Source organism: Mobula hypostoma, chromosome 4, assembly GCF_963921235.1.
Source record: "Mobula hypostoma chromosome 4, sMobHyp1.1, whole genome shotgun sequence".
Taxonomy (NCBI): Eukaryota; Metazoa; Chordata; class Chondrichthyes; order Myliobatiformes; family Myliobatidae; genus Mobula; species Mobula hypostoma.
Window position 1 is genome coordinate 39980549 of NC_086100.1, and position 27527 is coordinate 40008075.

The window sequence follows — 27527 nt, forward strand, 5'->3', positions numbered from 1 at the left end:
GGATCCTGCTGCATTATCCACCCTTTCTGTAGCTGTAATAGTATCCCTGACCAGTAATGCCACCCCTTCTCCCCTTTTTCCGCCCTCTCTATCCCTTTTAAAGCACTGAAATCCAGGAATATTGAGAATCCATTCCTGCCCTGGTGCCAGCGAAGTCTCTGTAATGGCCACTACATCATAATTCCATGTATGTATCCAAGCTCTCAGTTCATCACCTTTGTTCCTGATACTTCTTGCACTGAGGTACACACATTTCAGCCCTTCTACCTTACTGTCTTTACACCGTTTATTCTGCTTCTCTTTCCTCAAAGGCTCTTTCCTGCTTCTTTTATATTCCTTAAAGGCCCCGTTCAATTTCTTTCCTAAACTTGCATATGATTCCCGCTCCTTTCTCACTAAATTTGTAACATTTATTGTGCATAAATGCATATACTGTATGTGTATGTTGCCTTCAAGGTATGCTTAATAATTGATCAGATTACTAATTTGATCATCTCTGATGCAGAGATGTATTTTGGATTACTTGTGTAAAATGACTAATTCTGACAAGACATGTTGATGTCTGATATTGTCACAATGCTGATATACTGTATCTATAGATATTTTGAACAGATTATAGATTGTCAAATAATTGTAATTTTTCAACATTAGATCAAGGAAAAGTGTAGCTATAGATGGCAAGTTAATCAAATTGGGCCTCTGTTCCCATTTAGTCCATTGCAATATAATAATTTTATTCATTCCTAATTTTATGTAAGTGTCTTGCCTAAAATAAACTTGTATACAGTACAAAGTTTTGCCCATCGGCAGCTTAATTTATGAAACCGTTATTAATGAATCTAAACATGCTCATTTATTTATCCTTTTTGATGCTTCAAACATATTCATCATTAGCTTACATAATGACAATTTTCCATTATCTTAAAAGTAACTGAAGTTTAGGGCAACAGTTGTTTGATCAATATAAATTAAAAGCCGGGACTCTTTTATTATCATATGGACTATTATTCTCCTGAGCTCTAACCAACATCATAAAAAGGAAAAGAATAACTAGACAACTACACGTGCCCTTTGGGGAAAGTTAGGTAGGTACATTAGGGAAAGGGATAAGAGTAAATACAGGCAGGGTTGGATATAGATAGAGTGGCAGCCAGTTCATGAGAAGCAGTAATTACAAGCCACAGACTGAGTGGTCCAAGTGGATTACTTCTTTGCTGTTCTTTCTATGCAAGACCTCCAACTGCCACAAATATCACACTTGCGAGTTTATAGGAATAAAAATTAAAATCAATGCTTACCGGTACCTTCATTTTAAAGTCATCTCGCTGAAGCTTGATACCAATATCTGCAATGGTCCGCTGGATGAACCGGGAAGGCCGTAGCACAAACACAAGCTGCAGGTTCCCTGGAAATGCTCCCTAAAGGAGAATGAGAGAGACGCCAAAATCTCGGTCATCATAGCCTCATGAATGCCAAACATTGGTACTGGGCCAACATTTGCCAATGAAGTCAATAGGATCAGAGTGGTTTGGATGCTTCCAGTCCTCATCCTTGTCTACAACATAAAGGTCTTGCAATCACATTGGGTGGAGAGGGATGAAGTCCAGTCTATTCATATCTAAACACATGATAAGACCCATGAGACCACACGAGACAGAAGGGAGCAATGGATGGAGAGGCAATTGGGTGTTGATTGTGGGCAATAAAGGGAGAGGAATCAGCAGCAATACTTTGAAGCAGATGATAACGATAGGTGGATGTGAAATGCATATGAAAGTGTCAGGAGTGGATGAAGTGTTTTCCTTCAAGCCTTGCTAACCTTTTGAAGGCTTCACTTAATATTTAAAAACAAAACAAGATAGACACAGTAAACCTGTGAAAGAAGATTTTCAAAATACTTGGCAAGTCAGGTAGCATCTGTGGAAAAGCGTTTCTGATTGATGACTTCATCATTGAGTATTTGTTGGTTTTCTAATAGCAAATGCAAAACAGCTTTGGTTATACTGGGAGGCTGCTTGGCAAGAAAGATACCATGATGGAAAGTGCAATGTTAAAAATCGCCAAGAAAAACATGCTGAATCATGTTCAATTTCCTATTAATATCAACTCTATAAAATGTATTGATAAAAAATGTAACACATTATGCAGTAAGTTCTCAGTTACAGAAAAATGAAGTTTTGTTCTCTACCATTATACCTTAATGTAAACTTTAACATAAAGACCCAATATATTTGAATATTATATTAAATCTTGATTTTCTGTAAAAGTTCTATTCCAATGATGTGTCATTATGACATTCATGCAAATCACATTTATGAAAAATGGTTAACAAGTAGGGAAAATTTTTATACTAGTCCAAATAGATTTGATCAGACCAGGTTGAAAACAACTCAATGTAGCTTTGAGCTTGTGTGTTTCTCGTTAATGTGCTGCTTTCTGACTAATTTGTCTATTTCTGGTCAACAATGCAAAGAATTCAGCAGTTTAAGCAATAAACCCAGAAAAAAGGGGAAACAGAATAAAAGGAAATGACAATAATAAAGTGAATGATATGAAGAAAGTTTAGGCAAAAAGATAATTGAAAAAGGTAAGAGAATGACTCTACTGGGGGAAAATATTCGACACAATTGACACATATCTTTGTTTCAAATGCTATAACTCTCTTTGCTAACTAAAGCCCTAAAACATAACAAAAAAACATGCCGACTGTTGAGTTAAAAATACTGAAACTTGCATAAGAAGCCATTAGATCATGTCCATTTTCCTCAATATTCCTAATATCATTGTGCCATGCTAATCTAATCTTATTTTGGCATCTTGATCAATTTTTCACTTTCCACAACTTTTTGAAACCATCCATTCATATTCTTAAATACATTCACATTCTTGTTCAATTCTTTATTTACACCTCTTTCTGATTATCACTATGTTGCAGTATGTATTAACATCTCATAGAAAATACAGCAAAAAATCTGAAGGCAAGTATGAATATTATCAAATAACAACACCAAGCTCTGGTGATGTATCAGCCAGCTGGTAGTGTAGTGGCATTCACAATGGGCTTCAAGATGAGTGGTCCTGGGTTGGAATCTGGCCTGCTCCATGCACACTTTCTATTCATGTGGAACTTGTTATAACTCACCACATTTCAACGGTTGGTAGACCTAACCATATCATTCCTTCCCCTTCTCTTTTTTTGTCAATCCTCTAATATGGTTCTTCGTCAGTCTGTCAGTCACTTCCTCATCTTACCATCTCCCACCACTATCTCACAAATCAGCCTTTAGCATCAACATGGAATCAGTAAACGATTGTCACACCCCTTCGCCACCAATTGGCCTTAAACAAACCACATTTAAGTCTAGCAAGGCCAAAGCTGTTATCTTCAGATTTTTCTATGCAAGTTCAGTGCCTGTCATTATCCCCCCACTGACGTCAGTTTTCACCTGACTCTGCATTAGAACTGGCAATATACTGACTATCAGTTCCCTATCCCCTTAATCACAAAGACAACCCACTTCCATCTTTGAAACGTTCCCCTACTGTTGTTCTGCATCAGCCATTCACCATTTCCACTCTCACCCATTCACCACTTCAACTCTCACCCTTACCTTTGTTCAATTGACTTACCTATTCCAAGCTGCCTTGGTCAGACTCCAATGCCACAGCTTCAACAACTCAACAATCATAAATAATGCTGTGCACATGCTATCTTGCTCAAATTATTTCAGAGGATCTGTCCTGGGCCCAGCACACATGTGCCATTACAAAGAAAGCACAGCAGCGCCTTTACTTCCTTAGAAGTCTGCAAAGATTCAGCATAATGTCTAACATTGCCAAACTTCTATAGATGTGTGGTGGAGAGTTTATTGAGTAGTTGCATCATGGCCTGGTATGGAAACACCAACGCCCTTGAATGGAAAATACTACAAAAAGTAGTGGATACAGCCAAGTCCATCACGGGTAAAGTCCTCTCCACCACCGAGCACATCTACACAGAGCTCAGTCGCAAGAAAGCAGCATCCATCACCAAGGACCTCCACCACCCAGGCTATGGTCTTTGCTCACTGCTACCAACAGGTAAAAGGTACAGAAGCCTCAGGACCATTACCACCAGATTCAGGGACCGTTATTACCCCTGATCCATCAGTCTCCTGAAGCAGTGGAGATAACTCCACACAACTTCACTCACCCCATCACCGAACTCTCCCCACAACCTATCGGCTCATCTTCATCTCATCTTCTCAAAATTTATTTATTATTATTTCTCTTTCTTATTTGCACAGGTTGTTCTCCTTCACACATTTGTTTGTCTGTCCCGTTGGGTGTGGTCTTTCACTGATTCTACTGTGTTACTTGTATCTACTGATTATGGCTGCAAGAAAATGAATATGGCGACATGCATGCACTCTTATAAAAAAAATTTACTTTGAACTTAATGCAAAGCAGCTCAATTCCCATCACTATAGTAATAAATATAAGTTCCAAAAATAGTATTTGACATTTACAAAGGATGTACCCACTCATTTTTATATATTTAATTATCATGTTAGCTTGTTGATTAACAAATAGTGATAATAATTTGGATATCTTTTTATTATACTTGAATGTTGCACAAAATTGAAGTTTCTTAAAAATAAAGAATTGCTTTAGAGATAGGCCTTTTCGTATTTCTGGGAAAAGTGCAAGCTCTTGATATAAATGTAATGAATAATTTAAATTAATTTAAATTAACTTAAATAATGCAAATTTTACTCACTGCTATACGCATTAATGATGCTTTGACTGAACTCCATTTGTCTCCTCTTCTGTCAATAATTATGATAAATCCAATACTGGCGGCATCTAGACTATAATAAAATCATCGCAGATTATCAGAGTTATCAAAGGTCTTTAAGAGTGTGCAGAATATACTTAGCCAAATCGCTTTAAAATGTTTTGAATTACTTCACAACAATGAACATTTGACAAAATATTTAGAGATGTGTACAGATTAGGAATGATCAGAAAACAAAAATCTATATTTAGGCACGGATCATGTTCTCTCATCAGTTCTCCAGTTAAATTATATTTCAGCAAAATAGCACTGTCAACCATGCAATTATCTTCTTGTCGAATATCTCTCCTGCCCTCTCTCTCTTTCCCTGGGGGCACTGACATCTTACTGGGATACAATTCCATGTGTACTCCATGGTAACTCAATACTAGCACCCAACCTTGATGAATGACAGTGAATACTGGCAAAAAATAATTTTAGTGACAAGAGGTGTATATAGGAGCATCTGTAACACATACAAATAAGTAGCTGCAGAGCTCATCAGAGCTCATGGCATTGGGGGGAGGATATTGACAGGGATAGAAAACTGGTTGGCAGATAGAAAGCAAAGGGGAGCAGTGAATGGGTGTTTCTCGGAATGGCAGGTGGTGACTAGTGGGGTGCCACAGGGCTCGGTATTGGGACCATAACTGCTTATGATTTACGTCAATGATTTAGAGGAAGGCATTGTGAATAACATCAGCAAGTTTGCTGATGATACTAAGCTGGGTGGCAGTGTGACATGTGATGAGGATGTTAGGAGAATTCAAGGTGACTTGGATAGGCTGGGTGAGTGGGCAGAAACTTGGCAGATGGCGTTTAATGTGAATAAGTGTGAGGTTATTCACTTTGGGAGCAAGAACAGGAAGGCAGATTATTATCTGAACGGTGTGGAGTTAGGTAAGGGAGAAATACAAAGAGATCTAGGAGTACTTGTTCATCAGTCTCTGAAGGTGAATGAGCAAGTGCAGCAGGCAGTGAAGAAGGCTAATGGAATGTTGGCCTTTATTACAAAGGGAATTGAGTACAAGAGCAAGGAAATCCTTTTGCATTTGTACAGGGCCCTGGTGAGACCACACCTGGAGTATTGTGTGCAGTTTTGGTCTCCAGGGTTAAGGAAGGACATCCTGGCTGTGGAGGAGGTGCAGCGTAGGTTCACTAGGTTAATTCCTGGGATGTCCGGACTGTCTTACGCAGCGAGGTTAGAGAGACTGGGCTTGTACACGCTGGAATTAAGGAGCTTGAAGGGGAATCTGATTGAGACATATAAGATTATTAAGGGATTGGACAAGATAGAGGCAGGAAATATGTTCCAGATGCTGGGAGAGTCCAGTACCAGAGGGCATGGTTTAAGAATAAGGGGTAGGTCATTTAGGACAGAGTTGAAGAGGAACTTCTCCCAGAGAGTTGTGGAGGTGTGGAACGCGCTGCCTCAGAAGGCAGTGGAGGCCAATTCTCTGGATGCTTTCAAGAAGGAGCTAGATAGGTATCTTATGGATAGGAGAATCAAGGGTTATGGGGACAAGGCAGGAACCGGGTATTGATAGTAGATGATCAGCCATGATCTCAGAATGGTGGTGCAGGCTCAAAGGGCCGAATGGTCTACTTCTGCACCTACTGTCTATTGTCTATAATATAACTGAGGCAACTTGGCTTTAATATGATTATTATATTTTTGAAGTGGAGAGAAGCATTTCTGACAATGAATTTTCTTGTCTTTGATTAAAGCTTTGATTTGAACATGAAATGTTCAAATTATATTCAGATCACTCAAATACATAACTGATTTAAATCTCTTTTTGTCAATTTCTATAACTTTCATTGCACACCTTGATAAAAATGTCTTTTCCCCTTATTAGGGAAAATGAGAGCCTGCGATATGTCGAGTTACCGGGTGAATGAGTAGTCTTTGAGGTACTGCAAGTCTCTGTCTTCACTGATGCTTTGCTGCACGCTTGAGTGCTCGATGCGGGGTGCCGCTGCTCTTTTGTTGGGGGGGGGTTGTTGCTTTGCTGCTGCTTGTGCGTGGGAGAGTGGAGTTGGTGGGGGCTTTGGGGTTTTAATATTTAACTGTCATTCATTCTTTGGAGCACTCCCCTGTTTTCGTGGATGTTTGCGAAGAAGAATTTCAGGATGTATGTTGTATACATCTCTCTGACATTGAACGTACCTATTGAAAAATTGAAATTTAATTTAGGGTGGCACAGTTAGCACAATGCTTTACAGTGCGGATGACCCAGGTTCAATTCCTGCCGCTGCCTGTAAGTTTGTACATGCTCCCAGTGACTGCCCGGGTTTTCCCCAGCTGCTCTGGTTTCCTCCCACATTCCACAGAGCTACCGATTGGTAGGGTAATTGGTCATTGCAAACTGTCCCCTGATTAGGCTAGGATTAAACTAGGAGATTGATGGACAGCGCAGCTCAAAGTGCCAGAAGGACCTGCTTCAAGCTGTATCTCAATAAGTAAACAAACAGATAGGTGAGCTTTTGTCAATCCTTTCTGGTTTCCAATTTGTTCTCCTTATCCTCTTTCTCTATTGTTTTCCCCTGCCTTAGCAAGTGTTAAGGTGTTAATTCTTCCTCAGTTTACAATTCTGAGAGAGAAACTTGTACTAAAGGTAAGCATGCAGCCCTGGTGAAGGCTCTCAGCCCAAAACATCAACTGTTTATTCCCCTCCATAGCTGCTGATTGACCTGTGGAGATCCGGCCACACTTTGTGTGTTGCTAAAGGTAGGCCTTCTAATTTCCTTTTCAACTGTTGTTGTGTATTTCCTGGCAAAATGGGCAGACATATCCTTATTCAACAGAAAAGGTTTGGGATAATTTTACTTGCAATTTGCCTCACCAGCTCTTATTACTCACAAATCGGCTGTAGCAAACAGTCTTGTGGATACAGATAATGTTGTCATCGTCTGTTCTAGGCCAATTAACTCTTCCTCTTTGAAACATTGCAGAATAAAGTTCCCTTTCATAATGATCACTTAATGCTCTATGTGAACATAAAGCTTAACAACTTCATACTAACTCAAAATTTATTTTTAACTAATAAACTACAATCTTTAATCAAAATGATTAAAAAGGTACATGAAAATTAAAGCCTATTTTTATTCGACTCACAAATGAATATCCTTCATCCTTGGATTAAAAATAAATTAAGCATTGTGACTCAGAAAAGAGAGAATCAGGTACAATTATTTCCATACATTGCTTGTTTTCCTGTTAATTCAATAGGAAGGTTTTCATTCTCTATTGTTCTGTAGCAAAGCAACACCTGAATTTTTGCAGCTGCTGCTATGAATAGTGCAATCACATTAAATGGAAGGCTTTTTTTCACAGCCAACTCTATATTTTTGAACTTTTCCAAAATTATTTAGATGTAATGAACATATTCAATGATTAGGGAGTTGTGGTTGCTGGCCATATTTACCAAGAGTTCATAGCACGGGGGGGGGGGTACTTAACCTCTTTTGTTCTGTACGTAAGTAAATCATGAAGAACTGTGAAGTTACAAGCAATGTACTCAAAACCATAGGTCTGAGAGCCCTTCCTACACATAAAACTGTAATCCTCTTGTATGACTTTGTATAGATGGGTAACTTTGAAAGAAATGGTAAACCGACTTGGTTGATTGTGGTGCACACCTAACATGACCATTGATCCACAAGCAAGCGACTTGTCAATTAATGATATCATTACACTGGAAGGAAATGAGAGGGGATTATTTTTTGCCAGGTCCAGAAGGTTCTTCGCTGAATTTCACTAATCCTATTGAGACGGTCAAATTCAATGGTTTTATTATCAAATATACCTTCCTATTAACCCTGGGTTGAGTGGCGCTCAATGCATTGTATCGACACCTCAGACCTCTAATGTGGACTGGTAAGACCACAGCAGCTACATCACCAAGATTATTCACAGCTATTGACCTACTAGTCATCTACTGCATGACAAGGTGTTGCAAAGTTGATGAATACAGGAGCCAAATAGATGTTTTAAACCCCTCAGAAACAATGGTGTTGGTTCCTGAAATGCTCATTGTTGAGGGCTTGGCTAGCCACGTATCTGAAATCATTGAAAACAGCAGCATTTTCACGTTCCGCAACCACCCTATACCTGCTTACCAAAGATCTATGTTCAGGACCTCACCACTAAGTTTCATCTGTCTGACCAGACTTGTTCTTACCCTCAACAACTTCTCTTTCAGTTCCTACCAATTTCTACAAATGAAAGGTGTAGCCATGGGCAGATGTACAGGCCTCAGCTACACCTGTCTTTTGGTTGCAACAAGGAACTGTCCTACTCTGACATCCTAATTCTTTTTTTTGCCATATCAATGCTGTTTCCTGCACTTCTGTGGAGCTCATCAGTTTTATCACCTTTGCTACCAACTTCCACCCTGTCCACAAATTCACCCGAATTATCCCTCTTCCTTTTCTCTATACCTCTGTCTCTACCTCACTGGACAAATTATCCATTACAAACCCTCAGCTCGCTAGAATATATTCCATCCCACCCTGCTTTTGATAAGACCACCATCCTATTCTTTCAGTTTCTCCATCTCCACTGTCTCTGTTCCCAAGAAGCTCTCGGATTTCTGAAATGCCCTTCTTCTCGAGAAATATGGCTTTCCCTCTTCTATAGCTGATAGAGTTCTTGTATGCATTTACTCCATGTCTGATTTGACTGCGCCTCTTTTCCCCAGACAAAACAGAGAGAGTTCCCTTGGTTCTCACTTTTCACCCCACTGCATTCTGTATATTACCCCTCATCATTCCTACCAGCTCCAGCAGCGTCCCATCACCAGTCACAACTTCCTTCCGGTTTCCAGAGAGATCATCCTTTCTATACATCTCCCTGGACTGCTCTTCACTTCTTACCCCAACTCTTCATGTGCCCTGGAACTTTCCTCTGCAACCTGTCCCTCCACCACTGTTCAGCAACCTAAATAGCCCTCCCAGGCAGGGAAGAGATTCACATGCATTTTCTCCAGCCTGGAGGAGATGCAGGTGATTCCTCCTCTTGTATATAGTGCTGGCCATATGACCTCCACCACACCCAAGCACAGACCAGGTGAAATTTTCCACAGCACCAGCACTCCGTTCACAATGGCCAGTGGGTGCTCCGAATTATACATCATTTCGCCTCCTCTTACCTTTCCCATTCTCACACTGACCTGCCTGCCCTCCGCCTTCTCCCCTGCCAGGGTGAGACCAGTCGTTCCAATTTTGCTTTGGTAGTCTGTAAACTACAGTATGGATATTGAATTATCTAAATTCAGTTAATCATGAGTCCCCATCTTCCTTTTCCACTCCCAGCAGTCCATGCACCTTTGTTCACCTCACCCCTGCCATTACCTTCCAGTGCCTGATTCTACCTAGCAACTACATACCTATCTACCTGAGTTTCTTCTTTCTTCTCCTTTTGTTCTCCTTTCCTATTCCCTCTCCTACCTGCTTCACCTGCCCACCATCCCTCCCTCATCTGGTTCTACCTTCCGCCCTCTATCTCTACCCTACCTCTGGCTTCTAAAAACTGGCCATCTTCCCTCTAAACTCTCAGTCCTGGTGCAGGATTTGTACCTAAAACATCAACCATCCCTTCACCTCCACAGATGTTGCTTGACCCACTGAATTTTATTTCTGCTCTTCACACCTAGTTCTTTTCCAAATTCCCATTTCTCTCTCATTCCATACTCTCTTCTGCTTTATGAGATGAAAGATGGGAAGGATAATCCCCTCTCTCTCTGCCACCACATAATGTTTACCCTATTTTAGATAAGGCACTTAAGAACCACAATCCAACAGGTAATGTAAGAAACTCAAGGAAAGGCTGGTGAAGAGAGCATGTAGTAACCAGACTTCAGGTTCTCAGCCACTGGTTCAGAAGCTGACAGCACTCGCCTTTGGAAGGAGAGAGCACAGAAGAGTGAACTGTCACTTTAAGTCAATAGTAGGAAAGTCCTACAGCTTTTGTAACAACAGTGGCAGAAAATAATGCAAATCACTGCCCAATCCCCTACCTGCATTGATCACATTTCCATTTCAAATGCTATGCCACCTGTGTTTCACCAGGCAGAGCAAGTCAGATGGTGGTTAGAGGCAGCAAAGGCTTTTGACTCCCACACAGCTAATGATCCCTGTACAGCCAATTCTCACATCCACAGGTTGCACACTGTGAAATCCGTGCCCTCACATGAAACAGCAGTCCTGCCAATCGGACTGTGAATGTGTACTCAGTGGGACAGCTGTCGGCATTTGTAATGTTCTAGTGTATGCTTCAAAACCTGGGCATCAAGAGGGGTAGCCGTTGCCTCCGGCTCTACAGGAAAGAGCTGAAGACCTGGGGCAGGACCACAGTAAAAGAAGAGAACACAGAGGGCAAGCTGGTCACAGTTGTCTGCACAGGTTCTTCACAAGAAACCTGTTCCAGTATTTTATGGGGATCTGCGACTCCACTTCCACCTCCTCCTACAATCCAACACCCTAATCTTCCTTCCCTCATTGTGCTGGGCATGTGGCCAAAGTGGTTAAGGCGTTCGACTAGTTATCTCAGGGTTGCTAGTTCGAGCCTCAGCTGTGGCAGCATGTTTGTGCCCTTGAGCAAGGCATTTAATCACACATTGCTCTAGTCTGTGCGAGGAGTGGCGCCCCACACAGACTTCCAATCTGCGCCTTGTAAGCCCGACGCAGGCCTCTCATGGTCTGAGTCGACGTTCCCCTCCACATTTACCATCACACACTCTTAAGAATGGGTATTTTCTTGGTGCTGATTTGTTAGATATACAGTAAACTACTCCCATTTAAATGATCCTGGCAACACAAAAGATTGCAGAAGCTGGTAAGTGGAGCATGAAACTATCTACTGGAAGATCTCAGTGGATCAGGCAGCATCTGTGGAGGCAGAGAGATAGTTAACATTCTCGGTCAAGATTCTGTGCTGATAGGCTGAGATTCCCCAGGAGTCATAATGTGAATCGTCCTGTAGTATAATAAATAATATATTAGCTCAAAGCTATCATTTAGGGTGCAAATTACAAGGTATTATATGATTATATTATTTACAGCTTAGCCTACCTTGGAATGCTGGTCAAGTATGTTACAACGTTAAGAAAATCCTCATCAGAAAGGTCCCCAAAGGCAGTGTGTTCTGGAAAAGTGATGATTGGTGCACCATCTCTGCTTCGTCCCCCTGTGTGAAAAATATTTGGGTTAGAGAGTACATGGCAGAAAAAAATTGCAATGATTCACATAACAAAGTTTATCATATAAATCATTGTCATTCTCCCAGTGATTCACTCGTAGACCATAATGTAGATTACAACTTCAGCTTTCAGTCTGCAATTATTAGTTAACTCAGCAGAAACTTCAGTCAATTTCTATTAACTGGCCTGCGGTTCTGTGGGCTAAAAATGAGAAAATTAGTCAGTCTCTGTTCAGATTGCTGTTGTCTGGCCCATATTAAAAATACATGATTTGATTTAGCTTTAACACAGTCAAACATCCTGCCTCAGGCAGCAAGTCTGGACAGCTGCTACCCACAAGAAAACCGTGTAATCTGCAGATGGGCTTCACTGGCCCAGAACCACTCAAGATCATTGTGTGTGACTGTTTGTTGACTGAGCAGCCCAACAACTACACTGTTCTTCACAGAAGGGCTCACTCTTCAGCATCTTCCAGACACACACAAGAAGAAGGTCAAGTGGATGAGAGACTAGATGGCAACTGACAACCACAAAACAGTGCTTAATGACACAGCAGTGATTAAAGTAGGATTTCAGAAGCCCAAACACAATGTTTGTGGTAGTACCCTGAGAGAACAATTAAAAAACTAGGTGAGGGCTCATATCGCAATTGGATCATAATTGGAAAAATTGAGTCATTCTCACAGATTAAAAAAAATGCCATTATCTTTTACAGGATGTGGACAGTAAATCAGGATTTGTCTGCTTCCACAATTTTCTTCTGATGCTGTCTGCCAGATCAGAATATTTTAAACTTTCAATTTGACAAAACTGGGGAGAAACCTTACCTGACAGAAGTTGTTGGCACAAACCTATTTATGGAAAGCAAAGCCCTTACAATAAAAATGAATGATCCTATCATAAATGTAACAATGTAAAGGCAGTCTGTGATTATCCTGTATCTCCTTAGTGCATGGTGCCAGCACAAATACAGAAACATCATCTGATAAGATGAGATGTGGAATCCCTCATCGTACAACATTCCTAATGTGCATTGCTGCTGAAGAATCCTGTGTTCATCAACAAACCCTGGCACTGTATCTGCAGAATTCCTGCATCTAGCTGCTTTATAACATCAGGTGCCGGATGCATGCCTTGCAGGCAAGAACAGGATTGGATTTGAACAAGGTACCCTTCCAGTTTGATGCCACTCTGGCCTTACATTTGAGCAATGGGCACTTGTAAAGCATCATGGGAATGCTACCTGAGTAAGAACATAAGGCAAGTAGCTGTTTGGGTCTCTAAACAATACATGGATGACCTTCCACCTCACCTGTACTTTCCCATTCCATTGCCACATCCTTCAGTTTTCTCACTACACATGTTTCTAGCAATAACTGAGCACCTTAACCAATTTCCCCTGGGATCAATAAAGTATGACTATGACTATGGCTACAGAACTCTCAAGCTGAGATTTCATAAGATTGACAAACTGTGAAGGGATAAATGAGTTTAAAGCATATGTTAGTACATTGTTGAGGGGAGGGCAAGACTGGTAGCTCATTGTTCCAGGTATAGAAGTTTCAGATATGACAGAGGGAAATGCAAAAGAGGAAGGGGAGTTGAACTATTGATTAGGGAGAACATCACAGCAATGCTAAGAGATGATATTCTGGAGGGATTGTCTAACAATGCCACATGGGTTGCATTTAGAGTAAAAGAGAGGCAGTCACTTTGCTGGGATCACCAAGAGAAACAAGATGGAGTTGAGATACAAGGATACAAGTTCAGTAGGACAGAAGCAGACAGATATCCATGTGTATACAAGGGCAGTAAGGTTTGTAGATCTTGGGTCAGAGGTAGAAATGGCCAGTGCAGGTCTAGAGAACAAGTTGTTGTAGTGGAGAGGGCTCTGAGGGTGCTGAGATCAGTGATGGTGTGGGAGGCAATAGGTGATGCTTCTCAGTGGGGTCCTGTTTCAGGAGTAAGCAAGAGGAGGTGCCCAAGAGCTACTGCCTAGCCTCTGCAAGGTAGAGGGAACTCATATCTCAACTGCATCTTGTCCCTCTTGGTTCAATCCCTTCCTCCCTATATCCATAGCATTTCGCATGTTCTCTACGATTTCCACAACTTGCAGTTCCTTGGCCCCAACTGTCTAATTTTCACTATGGATGAGCATTCCCTGTATACTGCACAGAGTCTTGTCATCTTCAGAAGTTTTCTGATGACTCTGCCATAGTTGGATGCATCAGCAAGGGAGATGAGGCTGAGCGCAGGGCTACGGTAAGAAACTTTGTCACATGGTGTGAGCAGAATTATCTGCAGCTTAATGTGAAAAAGACTAAGGAGCTGGTGGTAGACCTGAGGAGAGCTAAGGTACTAGTGACCCCTGTTTCCATCCAGGGGGTCAGTGTGGACATGGTGGAGGATTACAAATACCTGGGGATACGAATTGACAATAAACTGGACTGGTCAAAGAACACTGAGGCGATCTACAAGAAGGGTCAGAGCCATCTCTATTTCCTGAGGAGACTGAGGTCCTTGAATATCTGCCAGACGATGCTGAGGATGTTCTACGAGTCTGTGGTGGCCAGTGCTATGTTTGCTGTTGTGTGCTGGGGCAGCAGGCTGAGGGTAGCAGACACCAACAGAATCAACAAACTCATTCGTAAGGCCAGTGATGTTGTGGGGATGGAACTGGACTCTCTCACGGTGGTGTCTGAAAAGAGGATGCTGTCCAAGTTGCATGCCATCTTGGTCAATGTCTCCCATCCACTACATAATGTACTGGGTGGGCACAGGAGTACATTCAGCCAGAGACTCATTTCACCGAGATGCAGCACAGAGCGTCATAGGAAGTCATTCCTGCCTGTGGCCATCAAACTTTACAACTCCTCCCTTGGAGGGTCAGACATCCTGAGCCAATAGGCTGGTCCTGGATTTATTTCATAATTTACTGGCATAATTTACATATTACTATTTAATTATTTATGGTTCTATTACTATTTATTATTTATGGAGCAACTGTAACGAAAACCAATTTCCCCTGGGATTAATAAAGTATGACTATGACTATACTACCCCCCCCACCCCCGCAAGGAAGGCCTCCAGGTTCTCTGCTTCTTTCTGGATAATAGACACAACTGGTTCCTCTCCACCATCCCCCACTACAGGTGTTCATCCTCAGCAACTTTTCTTACAGCTGCTCCCACTTTCTGAGAGTCTGAGTGGGAGTGCCGAGAAAGAGATTTTTGAAATTTTCGTTATTTTTTTTCTCCAACGGCTTTCTGAGAGGCGGGACTGCGCAGGCGTGTGACGTCGGGCAGTGCAGCGCGGCAGATTTAAAAGGGCAGACATCCTGCTTCGGATTTGATTCGAAGAAGGAGTCTGAGAGTCTGAGTGGGAGTGCCGAGAAAGAGATTTTTGAAATTTTCGTTATTTTTTTTCTCCAACGGCTTTCTGAGAGGCGGGACTGCGCAGGCGTGTGACGTCGGGCAGTGCAGCGCGGCAGATTTAAAAGGAACAGAGCCTCAGAGAGCGGGCAGCGTAGTTTGCGGGCTGCGGAGTGAGCCGGGAGCAGAGTGAAGACTTAAGGGCTTCGGCTCACCGGGCTTAGGCGGAAGCGGGCGAGGCGAGGAAGGTTTGACATTCATTTTCTGTTGCTATTTGAGGAGAGGGGCATTATGACTGTGAGGGCAGTTTGCTGTTCTCGGTGTCGGATGTGGGAGGCCCTGGAGTCTCCAAGCCTCCCGGACGTCTACATCTGCGCCAGGTGCATCGAGATGCAGCTCCTAAGGGACCGCGTTACGGAACTGGAGCTGCAGCTCGATGACCTTCGTCTGGTCAGGGAGAGCGAGGAGGTGATAGAGAGGAGTGGAAGGCAGGTGGTCACGCCGGGGCCACGGGAGGCAGACAAGTGGGTCACGGTTAGGAGGGGGAAGGGGAAAAGGCAGGTGATGGGGAGTACCCCGGCGGCTGTGCCCCTTAACAACAGGTACTCCTGTTTGAGTACTGTTGGGGGGGACAGCTTACCCGGGGGAAGCGACAGTGGCCCTGCCTCCGGCACAGAGTCTGGCCCTGTAGCTCAGAAGGGTAGGGCAAGGAAGAGGAGGGCAGTTGTGATAGGGGACTCGATAGTAAGGGGGTCAGATAGGCGATTCTGTGGACGCAGTCCAGAGACTCGGATGGTAGTTTGCCTCCCTGGTGCCAGGGTCCGGGATATTTCTGATCGTGTCCAAGATATCCTGAAGTGGGAGGGTGAAGAGCCAGAGGTCCTGGTACATATAGGTACCAATGACATAGGTAGGAAAAGGGATGAGGTCATGAAAGAAGAATATAGGGAGCTAGGAAGGGAGTTGAGAAAAAGGACCGCAAAGGTAGTAATCTCGGGATTACTGCCTGTGCCACGCGACAGTGAGAGTAGGAATGCGATGAGGTGGAGGATAAATGCGTGGCTGAGGGATTGGAGCAGGGGGCAGGGATTCAAGTTTTTGGATCATTGGGACCTCTTTTGGCGCAGGTGTGACCTGTACAAAAAGGACGGGTTACACTTAAATCCTAGGGGGACCAATATCCTGGCAGGGAGATTAGCGGGGGCTACTGAGGTGACTTTAAACTAGAATGGTTGGGGGGTGGGAATCAAATTAAAGCGGCTAGGTGTGAGGAGGTTAGTTCACAACAGAGGGATGGGAACCAGTGCAGAGAGACAGAGGGGTGTAAAGTGAGCGTAGAAGCAAAAAGTACAAAGGGGAAAAGTAAAAGTGGCAGGCCGACAAATCCAGGGCAAGCATTAAAAAGGGCTAAGAGAGTTGTAAAAGAGCGCCTGAAGGCTTTATGTGTCAATGCAAGGAGCATTCGTAATAAGGTGGATGAATTGAAAGTGCAGATTGTTATTAATGATTATGATATAGTTGGGATCACAGAGACATGGCTCCAGGGTGACCAGGGATGGGAGCTCAACGTTCAGGGATATTCAATATTCAGGAGGGATAGACATGAAGGAAGGGGAGGTGGGGTGGCGTTGCTGGTTAAAAAAGAGATTAACGCAATAGAAAGGAAGGACATAAGCCGGGAAGATGTGGAATCGATATGGGTAGAGCTGCGTAACACTAAGGGGCAGAAGACGCTGGTGGGAGTTGTGTACAGGCCACCTAACAGTAGTAGTGAGGTCGGAGATGGTATTAAACAGGAAATTAGAAATGTGTGCAATAAAGGAACAGCAGTTATAATGGGTGACTTCAATCTACATGTAGACTGGGTGAACCAAATTGGTAAAGGTGCTGAGGAAGAGGATTTCTTGGAATGTATGCGGGATGGTTTTTTGAACCAACATGTCGAGGAACCGACTAGAGAGCAGGCTATTCTGGACTGGGTTTTGAGCAATGAGGAAGGGTTAATTAGCGATCTTGTCGTGAGAGGCCCCTTGGGTAAGAGTGACCATAATATGGTGGAATTCTTCATTAACATGGAGAGTGACGTAGTTAATTCAGAAACAAAGGTTCTGAACTTAAAGAGGGGTAACTTTGAAGGTATGAGACGTGAATTAGCTAAGATAGACTGGCAAATGACACTTCAAGGATTGACGGTGGATATGCAATGGCAGGCATTTAAAGGTTGCATGGATGAACTACAACAATTGTTCATCCCAGTTTGGCAAAAGAATAAATCAAGGAAGGTAGTGCACCCGTGGCTGACAAGAGAAATTAGGGATAGTATCAATTCCAAAGAAGTAGCATACAAATTAGCCAGAGAAAGTGGCTCACCTGAGGACTGGGAGAAATTCAGAGTTCAGCAGAGGAGGACAAAGGGCTTAATTAGGAAGGGGAAAAAAGATTATGAGAGAAAACTGGCAGAGAACATAAAAACGGACTGTAAAAGCTTTTATAGATATGTAAAAAGGAAAAGACTGATAAAGACAAATGTAGGTCCCCTGCAAACAGAAACAGGTGAATTGATTATGGGGAGCAAGGACATGGCAGACCAATTGAATAATTACTTTGGTTCTGTCTTCACTAAGGAGGACATAAATAATCTTCCAGAAATAGTAAGGGACAGAGGGTCCAGTGAGATGGAGGAACTGAGGGAAATACATGTTAGTAGGGAAGTGGTGTTAGGTAAATTGAAGGGATTGAAGGCAGATAAATCCCCAGGGCCAGATGGTCTGCATCCCAGAGTGCTTAAGGAAGTGGCCCAAGAAATAGTGGATGCATTAGTGATAATTTTTCAAAACTCGTTAGATTCTGGACTAGTTCCTGAGGATTGGAGGGTGGCTAATGTAACCCCACTTTTTAAAAAAGGAGGGAGAGAGAAACCGGGGAATTATAGGCCGGTTAGCCTAACGTCGGTGGTGGGGAAACTGCTGGAGTCAGTTATCAAGGATGTGATAACAGCACATTTGGAAAGCGGTGAAATGATCGGACAAAGTCAGCATGGATTTGTGAAAGGAAAATCATGTCTGACGAATCTCATAGAATTTTTTGAGGATGTAACTAGTAGAGTGGATAGGGGAGAACCAGTGGATGTGGTATATTTGGATTTTCAAAAGGCTTTTGACAAGGTCCCACACAGGAGATTAGTGTGCAAACTTAAAGCACATGGTATTGGGGGTAAGGTATTGGTGTGGGTGGAGAATTGGTTAGCAGACAGGAAGCAAAGAGTGGGAATAAACGGGACCTTTTCAGAATGGCAGGCGGTGACTAGTGGGGTACCGCAAGGCTCAGTGCTGGGACCCCAGTTGTTTACAATATATATTAATGACTTGGATGAGGGAATTAAATGCAGCATCTCCAAGTTTGCGGATGACACAAAGCTGGGTGGCAGTGTTAGCAGTGAGGAGGATGCTAAGAGGATGCAGGGTGACTTGGATAGGTTGGGTGAGTGGGCAAACTCATGGCAGATGCAATTTAATGTGGATAAATGTGAAGTTATCCACTTTGGTGGCAAAAATAGGAAAACAGATTATTATCTGAATGGTGGCCGATTAGGAAAAGGGGAGGTGCAACGAGACCTGGGTGTCATTATACACGAGTCATTGAAAGTGGGCATGCAGGTACAGCAGGCGGTGAAAAAGGCGAACGGTATGCTGGCATTTATAGCGAGAGGATTCGAGTACAGGAGCAGGGAGGTACTACTGCAGTTGTACAAGGCCTTGGTGAGACCACACCTGGAGTATTGTGTGCAGTTTTGGTCCCCTAATCTGAGGAAAGACATCCTTGCCATAGAGGGAGTACAAAGAAGGTTCACCAGATTGATTCCTGGGATGGCAGGTCTTTCATATGAAGAAAGACTGGATGAACTGGGCTTGTACTCGTTGGAATTTAGAAGATTGAGGGGGGATCTGATTGAAACGTATAAGATCCTAAAGGGATTGGACAGGCTAGATGCGGGAAGATTGTTCCCGATGTTGGGGAGGTCTAGAACGAGGGGTCACAGTTTGAGGATAGAGGGGAAGCCTTTTAGGACCGAGGTTAGGAAAAACTTCTTCACACAGAGAGTGGTGAATCTGTGGAATTCTCTGCCACAGCAAACTGTTGAGGCCAGTTCATTAGCTATGTTTAAAAGGAAGTTAGATATGGCCCTTGTGGCTACAGGGGTCAGGGGGTATGGAGGGAAGGCTGGGTTCTGAGTTGGATGATCAGCCATGATCATAATAAATGGCGGTGCAGGCTCGAAGGGCCGAATGGCCTACTCCTGCACCTATTTTCTACGTTTCTATGTTTCTTTAGGCCAAGGGTGTAGCCAGGGGCACCGACATGGGCCCCAGTCATGCCTGCCTTTTCATTGGCTATGTGGAGCAACCAATGTTCCAAATCTACACACGCAACATTCCCCAACTCATTCTCTGCTACATTAATGACTAAATTGGTGCTGCTTCCTGCACCAATGCAGAGCTCATCAGTTTCATCAACTTCACTACCAATTTCCACCCTGCCATCAAATTCACTTGATCCATCTCTGACACATTTCTCCCACTCTTTTTATTTCTCTATCTCCATCTCAAGAAGCAGATTATCCACTGACGTCTTCTACAAACCCACTGACTTCCATAGTTATCTTGACTACATCTCTTCCCACCCTGTCTCTTGCAAGGATACCATTCCTTTCTTTTAGTTCCTCCGCCACATCTGTTCTTATGAAGAGGCTCTCCATTCTAGGACTAATTAAATATCCTTTTATATTTCCAGAAAATGAGTTTTGACCCCCACTACTATGCATGAGAAGAGCCCTCATCCAGATCGCTTCTATTTCTTACACGTCTGTCCTAACACCATCCATCTCATTAAACAGAAGAGATGCAGAAAGATAATTCTCTTTTCCCCTTTCCACCACCACATAACAGTTGTCTCCAGACAAAGTAGAAAAAGCAACTATAGAAACCATAGAAAAACTACAGCACAGAAACAGGCCTTTTGGCCCTTCTTGGCTGTGCCAAACCATTTTCTGCCTAGTCCCACAGACCTGCACATGGACCATATCCCTCCATACACCTCCCATCCATGTATCTGTCCAATTTATTCTTAAATGTTAAAAAAGATCCCGCATTTACCACCTCGTCTGGCAGCTCATTCCATACTCCCACCACTCTCTGTGTGAAGAAGCCCCCCACTAATGTTCCCTTTAAACTTTTTCCCCCTCACCCTTAACCCATGTCCTCTGGTTTTTTTCTCCCCTTGCCTCAGTGGAAAAAGGCTGCCTGCATTCACTCTATCAAAATTTTATATACCTCTATCAAACCTCCCCTCATTCTTCTACATTCCAGGGAATAAAGTCCTAACCTATTCAACCTTTCTCTGTAACTGAGTTTCTCAAGTCCCGGCAACATCCTTGTAAACCTTCTCTGCGTTCTTTCAACCTTATTAATATCCTTCCTGTAATTTGGTGACCAAAACTGAACACAATACTTGAGATTCGGCCTCACCAATGCCTTATACAACCTCATCATAACATTCCAGCAACATTGATGAAGACAGCACACAGTAACTAAATTTGCTAGGGGTTTAGATTTGCACGCAAAGCTGCAGGGCCAGTCAACATACTTGCTCAGGAGCAGAGGGATTGTGCAGCCCAGCTAGAAGAACATCTTTAACAATCATGAGTGGTGTCACAGTAATAACCTGGCACTCAACATTAGTAAGACCAAGCAACTGTTTGTGGACTTTAGGAAGGGGAAGTCGAGGAAACACATACCAGTCCTCATCGAGGAATCAGAAGTGGAAAGGGTGTGCAATTTCAAGTTCCGGGTATCAACATCTCTGAGGATCTGTCCTGGATCCAACATGTTGATGCAATTATAACGAAGGCATGACAGCAGCTATGTTTCATCAGGAGTCTGAGGAGATTTGATGTGTCACCAAAGACACGCACAAATTTCTACAGATGTATCATGCATTCTAACTGGTTGCGTCACCATCTGGTATGGGGGGGGGTGGTATGCACAGAATCAGAAAGAGCTGCACAAGGTTGTAAACTCAGCCAGCTCCATCATGGGCACTGGCAGCCCAGCAACCAGGACACCTTCAAAGGGCAATGCCTCAAAAAGGTGGCGTCCATCAGTAAGAACCCCCATCACCAGGACACGCCTTCTTTTCACTGCTTCTATCAAAGAGGAGGTAAAGGAGCCTGAAGACAACTTCAGGAACAGCTTCTTCCTCTCCACCATCAGATTTCTGAATGAACAAAGAACCCATAAACACTACTTCAGTAATTTTCCTCTCTTTTTGCACTATTTACTTAATTTAATTTAATTTCTAATATATCTCTTATTGCAATTTATAGTTTTCATGATGTATTACAGTGTACTGCTGCCCCAAAATAACAAATTTCACGACATACGCCAGTGATACTAAACCTGATGCTGATTCAGAGGATAGCAAAAACCGCCGGGAGGATGTCCGGGGTCTCCCAGCCCCCCTACTTGTGTCATTTACCAGACAAAGTGCTTGAAACATTGTTGAGGATCCCTATCACCCATCCCACAGTCTCTCTGACCCACTACTGTTAGGAAGGAGGTAGAGGAGCTTCAGGACTAGGATTGCCAGTCGAGGTAACAGCTCCCTCCCCGGGCTGTGAGACTGATGAATACTCTGTCACCACTGAGATCCCATCACTAGGATGGTGAGTGTTTACTGCTTACCTGTGCTGCATTCTTCACATGCATTTTGAATAATATTTTATTCACCTATTGTGGTAAGATTTTGTTTTATGTGCTGTGTGTGATATATGTATTGTGGGTGCACTGTGGTCTGGAGGAATGTTGTTCACATGTACACACACACACACACAGTGAAATCCATCTCATAAAAACTACAGTGGACTATTCTGGGGGAGCCGCGCGGTCCTCGGGGGGCAAATGTCAGAATTTGTGGTGTTCTGTTGTACGTTTCATAATCTGGCCATTAAAAGAGGCAGGCCTTGCTTCCAGCTCTGTGGAAAAGCCCTGAAGGCGTAGGGCAGGACCACGGTAGAAGAAAAATGAGAGCAAGCTGGCAGTACCCTCTACCCAGGCTCTTCGCAAGGAATCTGTCTGAGACATATATCACGATCTCCACTTCCCCTTCCACCTACAATTCCACACCTTCTTACCATTACATCATTCTCTTGCTTAATCAGCAATGGGTATATTATCAACGCTGATTTGTTTGTGCGGCTTCAGAGCTGTGTGTCAGACATGGCTATAAGCAGCACTGGGGCCCCACAGGGAACTGTATTGTCCCCCTTCCTGTTTACCCTGTATACCTCGGAATTTAGATACAATACTTAGTCATGTCATTGGCAGAAATTCTCTGATGACTCAGCAATAGTTGGGTGTACAAAGGTTGGACAGGAGGATGAATACAGGGCCCTGGAGGAGGACTTTGTCAAATGGTGCAAGATGAATCGTCTGCAGCTCAACATCAGTAAGACAAGGGAGATGCTGATGGACTTCAGGAAAACCAAACCTGCATTGCTCCCTGTTACTATTGATGGTGAGGATGTGGATGTGGAGGACCAACAAGTACCTGGGGGTGAACCTAGATGACAGACTTGAGTGGAGCACCAACACAGAGGTTGTGTACAAGAAGATGAGAGGTGACCTGATAGAGGTGTATAAGATGATGAGAGACATTGATGGTGTGGATAGTCAGAGGCTTTTTCCCAGGGCTGAAATGGCTGCCACAAGAGGACACAGGTTTAAGGTGCTGGGGAGTAGGTACAGAGGAGATGTCAGGGGTAAGTTTCTCGCCCTCTGCATGCCACTTTAGCTGAACAGAGGAGCACTTTTAGTAATAGACAAAGCAAAGTTTGATACTCCAAAGTGCACTATACGAGGTCATTCTTACCCTCAGCCATTAGGCTCTATAATCAGTCAACCGATAGCCGGGGAAGTGATGACCCCCCCCCCCCCCCGTTAGATTGTTAAAGGCACCTTATATTTTATTCTTTGGTACTTTTCCTAATATTTGTATATCGGATATCTGTGCATTTGTAATGCTACTGTGTCACTGTAATTTCCTTTGGGATCAATAAAGTATCTATCTATCATACATGACCACCCCCATAATGTACAAACGTAAATGAACCTGAGGAAGATGGAATATAATCCTGCTAAGAGCGAGGTGATGCATTTTGGAAGTCAAATAAGGGTTGGACATCTACAGTAAACGGAAAGGACCTAAGGAATGTAGATGAAGAAAGAGATGCTGAGATTCAAGTTAAGTTCTCTGAAAGTTACATCAGAGTTCAATAGCCTGGTGAAGAAGGCAGTCACACTGTCCCTGACTTCATAGATCAGGCTATAGAATATAAAATCCGGGATATCACGTTGCAATTTGTAAAACATTGGTTAGTCAATACCTGGAGCTTGTGTGGAAATCCAGGTTGTCCTATGATAGGATGCGGTTGCAAATTTATTGAATATTCACAAGGCAGAAAGTGACAGGCATTTAAAGTATTATAGGATCAGGGAATATGGAGAGAAAATAGGAAACTTTTGACCTCATGAAATTGGCCTCTTCCTGATCCCATTCATTTCTTTTGCTTGCATATTTTTATAAGCGAGTTAGCACAGAGTTGAATGGGCTTTGTGCAAGTTAGGACACTGACAGCAGAGCTTTGCCCAATCAAAGTTCAAAGTTTAACGTACATTTATTATCAAAGTATGTATACATTATACAACCTTGAGATTCGTCACCTTACAGGCAGCTACGAAATAGATATACCCTAATAGAACCCATTCAAAAAAAGACCATCAAACACCCAATATGCAGAGAGAAATTAAAGATATTGTGCAAACAAGTAACATTCAGAGCTGCAGTTTTATGAAAAACACAAAACCAGGCATCACTGTAGTCAGAGCAGACCACAGCTGCAGGTCAGTGATGAGTCCAGTAAATATCATGGAGCTGTAAGCAGAACCAGCCCACCCCTCACCTCCGGTCCCACACCCTGACCTTCCCAATCTTGCCCAGCGCTCAAATCATCCAAACATTGGGTTGTTTCTCACTCTTGGACTGCTCTAAGGCCTGGACCCCAACACCATGAATCAGCCCACACCCAACCTTTCCAATTCAGTCCAGTACTTAAACTGATCGAACGTCGGGTCTTACCTCGCTCTCGGGGACACCTCGACTCTGCCTCAACCCCACCCCCGCGCAACTCTCCATTGTTAGCCATGATGGTTATAAATAAAGCATTATTAATAAGGTACTCAGTAGTTTCCCTTGTTTTGTTTGCTGCAAATAAGTAGTCACTCAGCTTGACCAGCGCCATCTGAAACTAAACATCACACAGTTGTGAAGGATAGAAAGTTTTCTCCAGTCAGGAATTGGGCCGACCGCAGAGGGATGAGCAGGAAGTTCTTCGCCAAGAGGGTGGTGACACTTTGGAAATCTCTGATCAAGAATGCTGTGGAGGCTGACCACGTTCAAGGCAATGACTGATAGATTGTTCAGTGTTATGGGGATCAAGGGTCATGGGGGCAGTGTGCAAAAGTGGGGCTGCGGTAAGAGACTCCAGACCCCACCCCCACCCCCATGTTCTTTATGGCATGGTATAGTACTGTAGCAAGCTCGAGGGGCTGAGTATCCTAGTCCCGCAGGGATGAACTGAAGCCAGGGAGCAGTTTGACATTGGTGGGAAATGGTAGTCCGACGTTTCATTATTTATTTGTGGGTCATCTCCAGCAAGTCTAGCATTGATTGTACAATGTTCATTGCCCCTGGGAAATTGGCAGTCAGCGTGTGTTTATTACGTCCACCGTGCTGTTGGGTGGGGGATTTCAACAATTTGATTCAGTGACACTGAAGGATCAAAGGATCAAGCTCTCCTCTACAATCACTCTGAGCACCGGTGCCCCACAAGGCTGTGTACTCAGCCCCCTGCTGTACTCACTGTACACTCATGATTGTGTAGCCAAGTTTCCACCAAACTCAGTATATAAGTTTGCTGATGACACAAAAATTGTAGGCCATATCTTGGGTAATGATGAGTCTGAGTACAGAGAGGAAATTAAGAACCTGGTGGCATGGTGCGAAGACAATAACTTACCCTCAACGTCAGCAAGACGAAGGAATTGGTTGTTGACTTCAGAAGGAGTGCGGACCGCAGGACCCAATTTACATCGGTGGTGCGCAAGTGGAACAGGTCAAAAGCTTTAAGCTCCTCAAGGTCAATATCACAAATGACCTGACTTGGTCCAACCAAGCAGAGTTCACTGCCAAGAAGGCCCACCAGCGCCTTTACTTTCTGAGAAAACTAAAGAAATTTGGCCTGTGCCCTAAAACCCTCACGAATTTTTATAGAAGTACCGTAGAAAGCATTCTTCTAGGGTGCATCACAACCTGGTATGGAAGCTGTCCTGTCCAAGATCGAAAGAAGCTGCAGAAGATCGTGAACACGGCGCAGCACATCACACAAACCAATCTTCCGTCCTTGGACTCACTTTACACCGCACGCTGTCGGAGCAGTGCTGCCAGGATAATCAAGGACACGACCCACCCAGCCAACAGACTTTTTGTCCCTCTTCCCTCCGGGAGAAGGCTCAGGAGCTTGAAGACTCGTACGGCCAGATTTGGGAACAGCTTCTTTCCAACTGTGATAAGACTGCTGAACGGATCCTGACCCGGATCTGAGCCATACCCTCCAAATATCCGGACCAGCTTCTCAGTTTTTTTGCACTACCTTACTTTCCATTTTTCTGTTTTCTATTCATGATTTATAATTTAAATTTTTAATATTTACTACTTTTTACTATTTTTAATATTTAATATTTGTAATCCAGGGAGTGGGAAGTGCAGAATCAAATAATGCTGTGATGATTGTACGTTCTGGTACCAATTGTTTGGCAACAATAAAGTATAAAGTATGTACTTAAGTGAGGTTTTGGAGTAGCTTTCAGGTTCTGACATGCCTGCTTATTAATCTATGAGATGCTATCAATGGAATCTTCCAAAAACTTTGTTGTACCTTCCTGGAGATGACATACCCTGGATTTGCAGAGCAACAGTCCAGTAAGTAAATACTCTACGTAGTGTACTGAATACTAATCAGGTGAGCTGCTCCAGCTAGGTTAATGAACTTCTTCACACAGCAAAGTTTGATATAGGAACAGCACCTTCAGCCCACAATGGCTGTATGAGTCATAACGTCAAGCTTAAATCATCCTGCTGCCTGCACCAGCACCATCTCCCTCCATTCCCCGCCTGTCTAAACATTATTATTGCACATCCTTCTGCCACCTCCCCTCGGAGCATGTTCCAGGCACCTTCCACTGTGTGTAAAAACAAAATTGCCTCACAAATCTCTCTTAAACTCCCCCCTCTCATCTTCAACCTATGACCTCTAGTATTTGACATTGTCACCCTGGGGTGGGCGGTGGGGGGGGGGGGCAGAATTTGACTCTCTGCCCTGTCTTAAGCCTCTTATAATTTAATGTTGGAGCTGCATTTTCAGGTGTAGGGAGTCTATTCCAGCTTGTAAAGGACATGTTTTGAGAGACAAAGGTATGAGATATTCACTACAAAATGTCAGCCTTTGACCTAGTCTTGTAGCTGGCTGGTAATTGATCACCTGCTTACATCAGTAATGGACAGCTGCTCGGGAGAGGGACGGTGTTACTGGCTAGGAAATGAAACTTGCAGTATATTCCTGGAAGAAATGTCTACTTGCCTAGTCCTAGATTTCCTATTGCTTAGTAGGAAGGAACTCAGCTCATCTGCTAACAGATGTTGCAAAGAGATTGAACAGAGAGCTGGGTATTTCCAGGTCGGTGGCATTGAGTGGATGACAGTACCTTGTACCTATTACTCTTCAGGAGATGGTCAAAAATGACAGTAGAAAGAGAATTAGAAGAATTCAAAGTGATTTATTTCAACTGCTACTCAAATTTATTTTTTCAGAGAATTTATTTTTCATTTCTCCACTTAATCCTAGACTCCTTTCAGTAATTTGAATTTATATAAATCATACATCCGTCCCACAAGTTGAGGGAGTAAAAATCTGTACATCATGACTCTGTAGCAATGCACAGACATGTGAATTTATAACTCTCTTGG

General features: G+C 43.2%; 1 protein-coding gene across 2 annotated transcripts in view; it reads right to left on the reverse strand.

Moving 5' to 3' along the window:
* Positions 1-27527, reverse strand: part of mcf2l2 (MCF.2 cell line derived transforming sequence-like 2) — a 338701-nt gene that overhangs the window by 186769 nt on the left and 124405 nt on the right. For both annotated transcript variants that reach the window (XM_063045673.1, XM_063045674.1), the window contains 3 exons: positions 11891-12005; positions 4760-4850; positions 1299-1418 (listed from right to left, as the gene is read on the reverse strand). In XM_063045673.1, coding sequence (XP_062901743.1) covers positions 1299-1418; positions 4760-4850; positions 11891-12005 — 326 coding nt within the window. The remainder of the gene's footprint in view (positions 1-1298; positions 1419-4759; positions 4851-11890; positions 12006-27527) is intronic.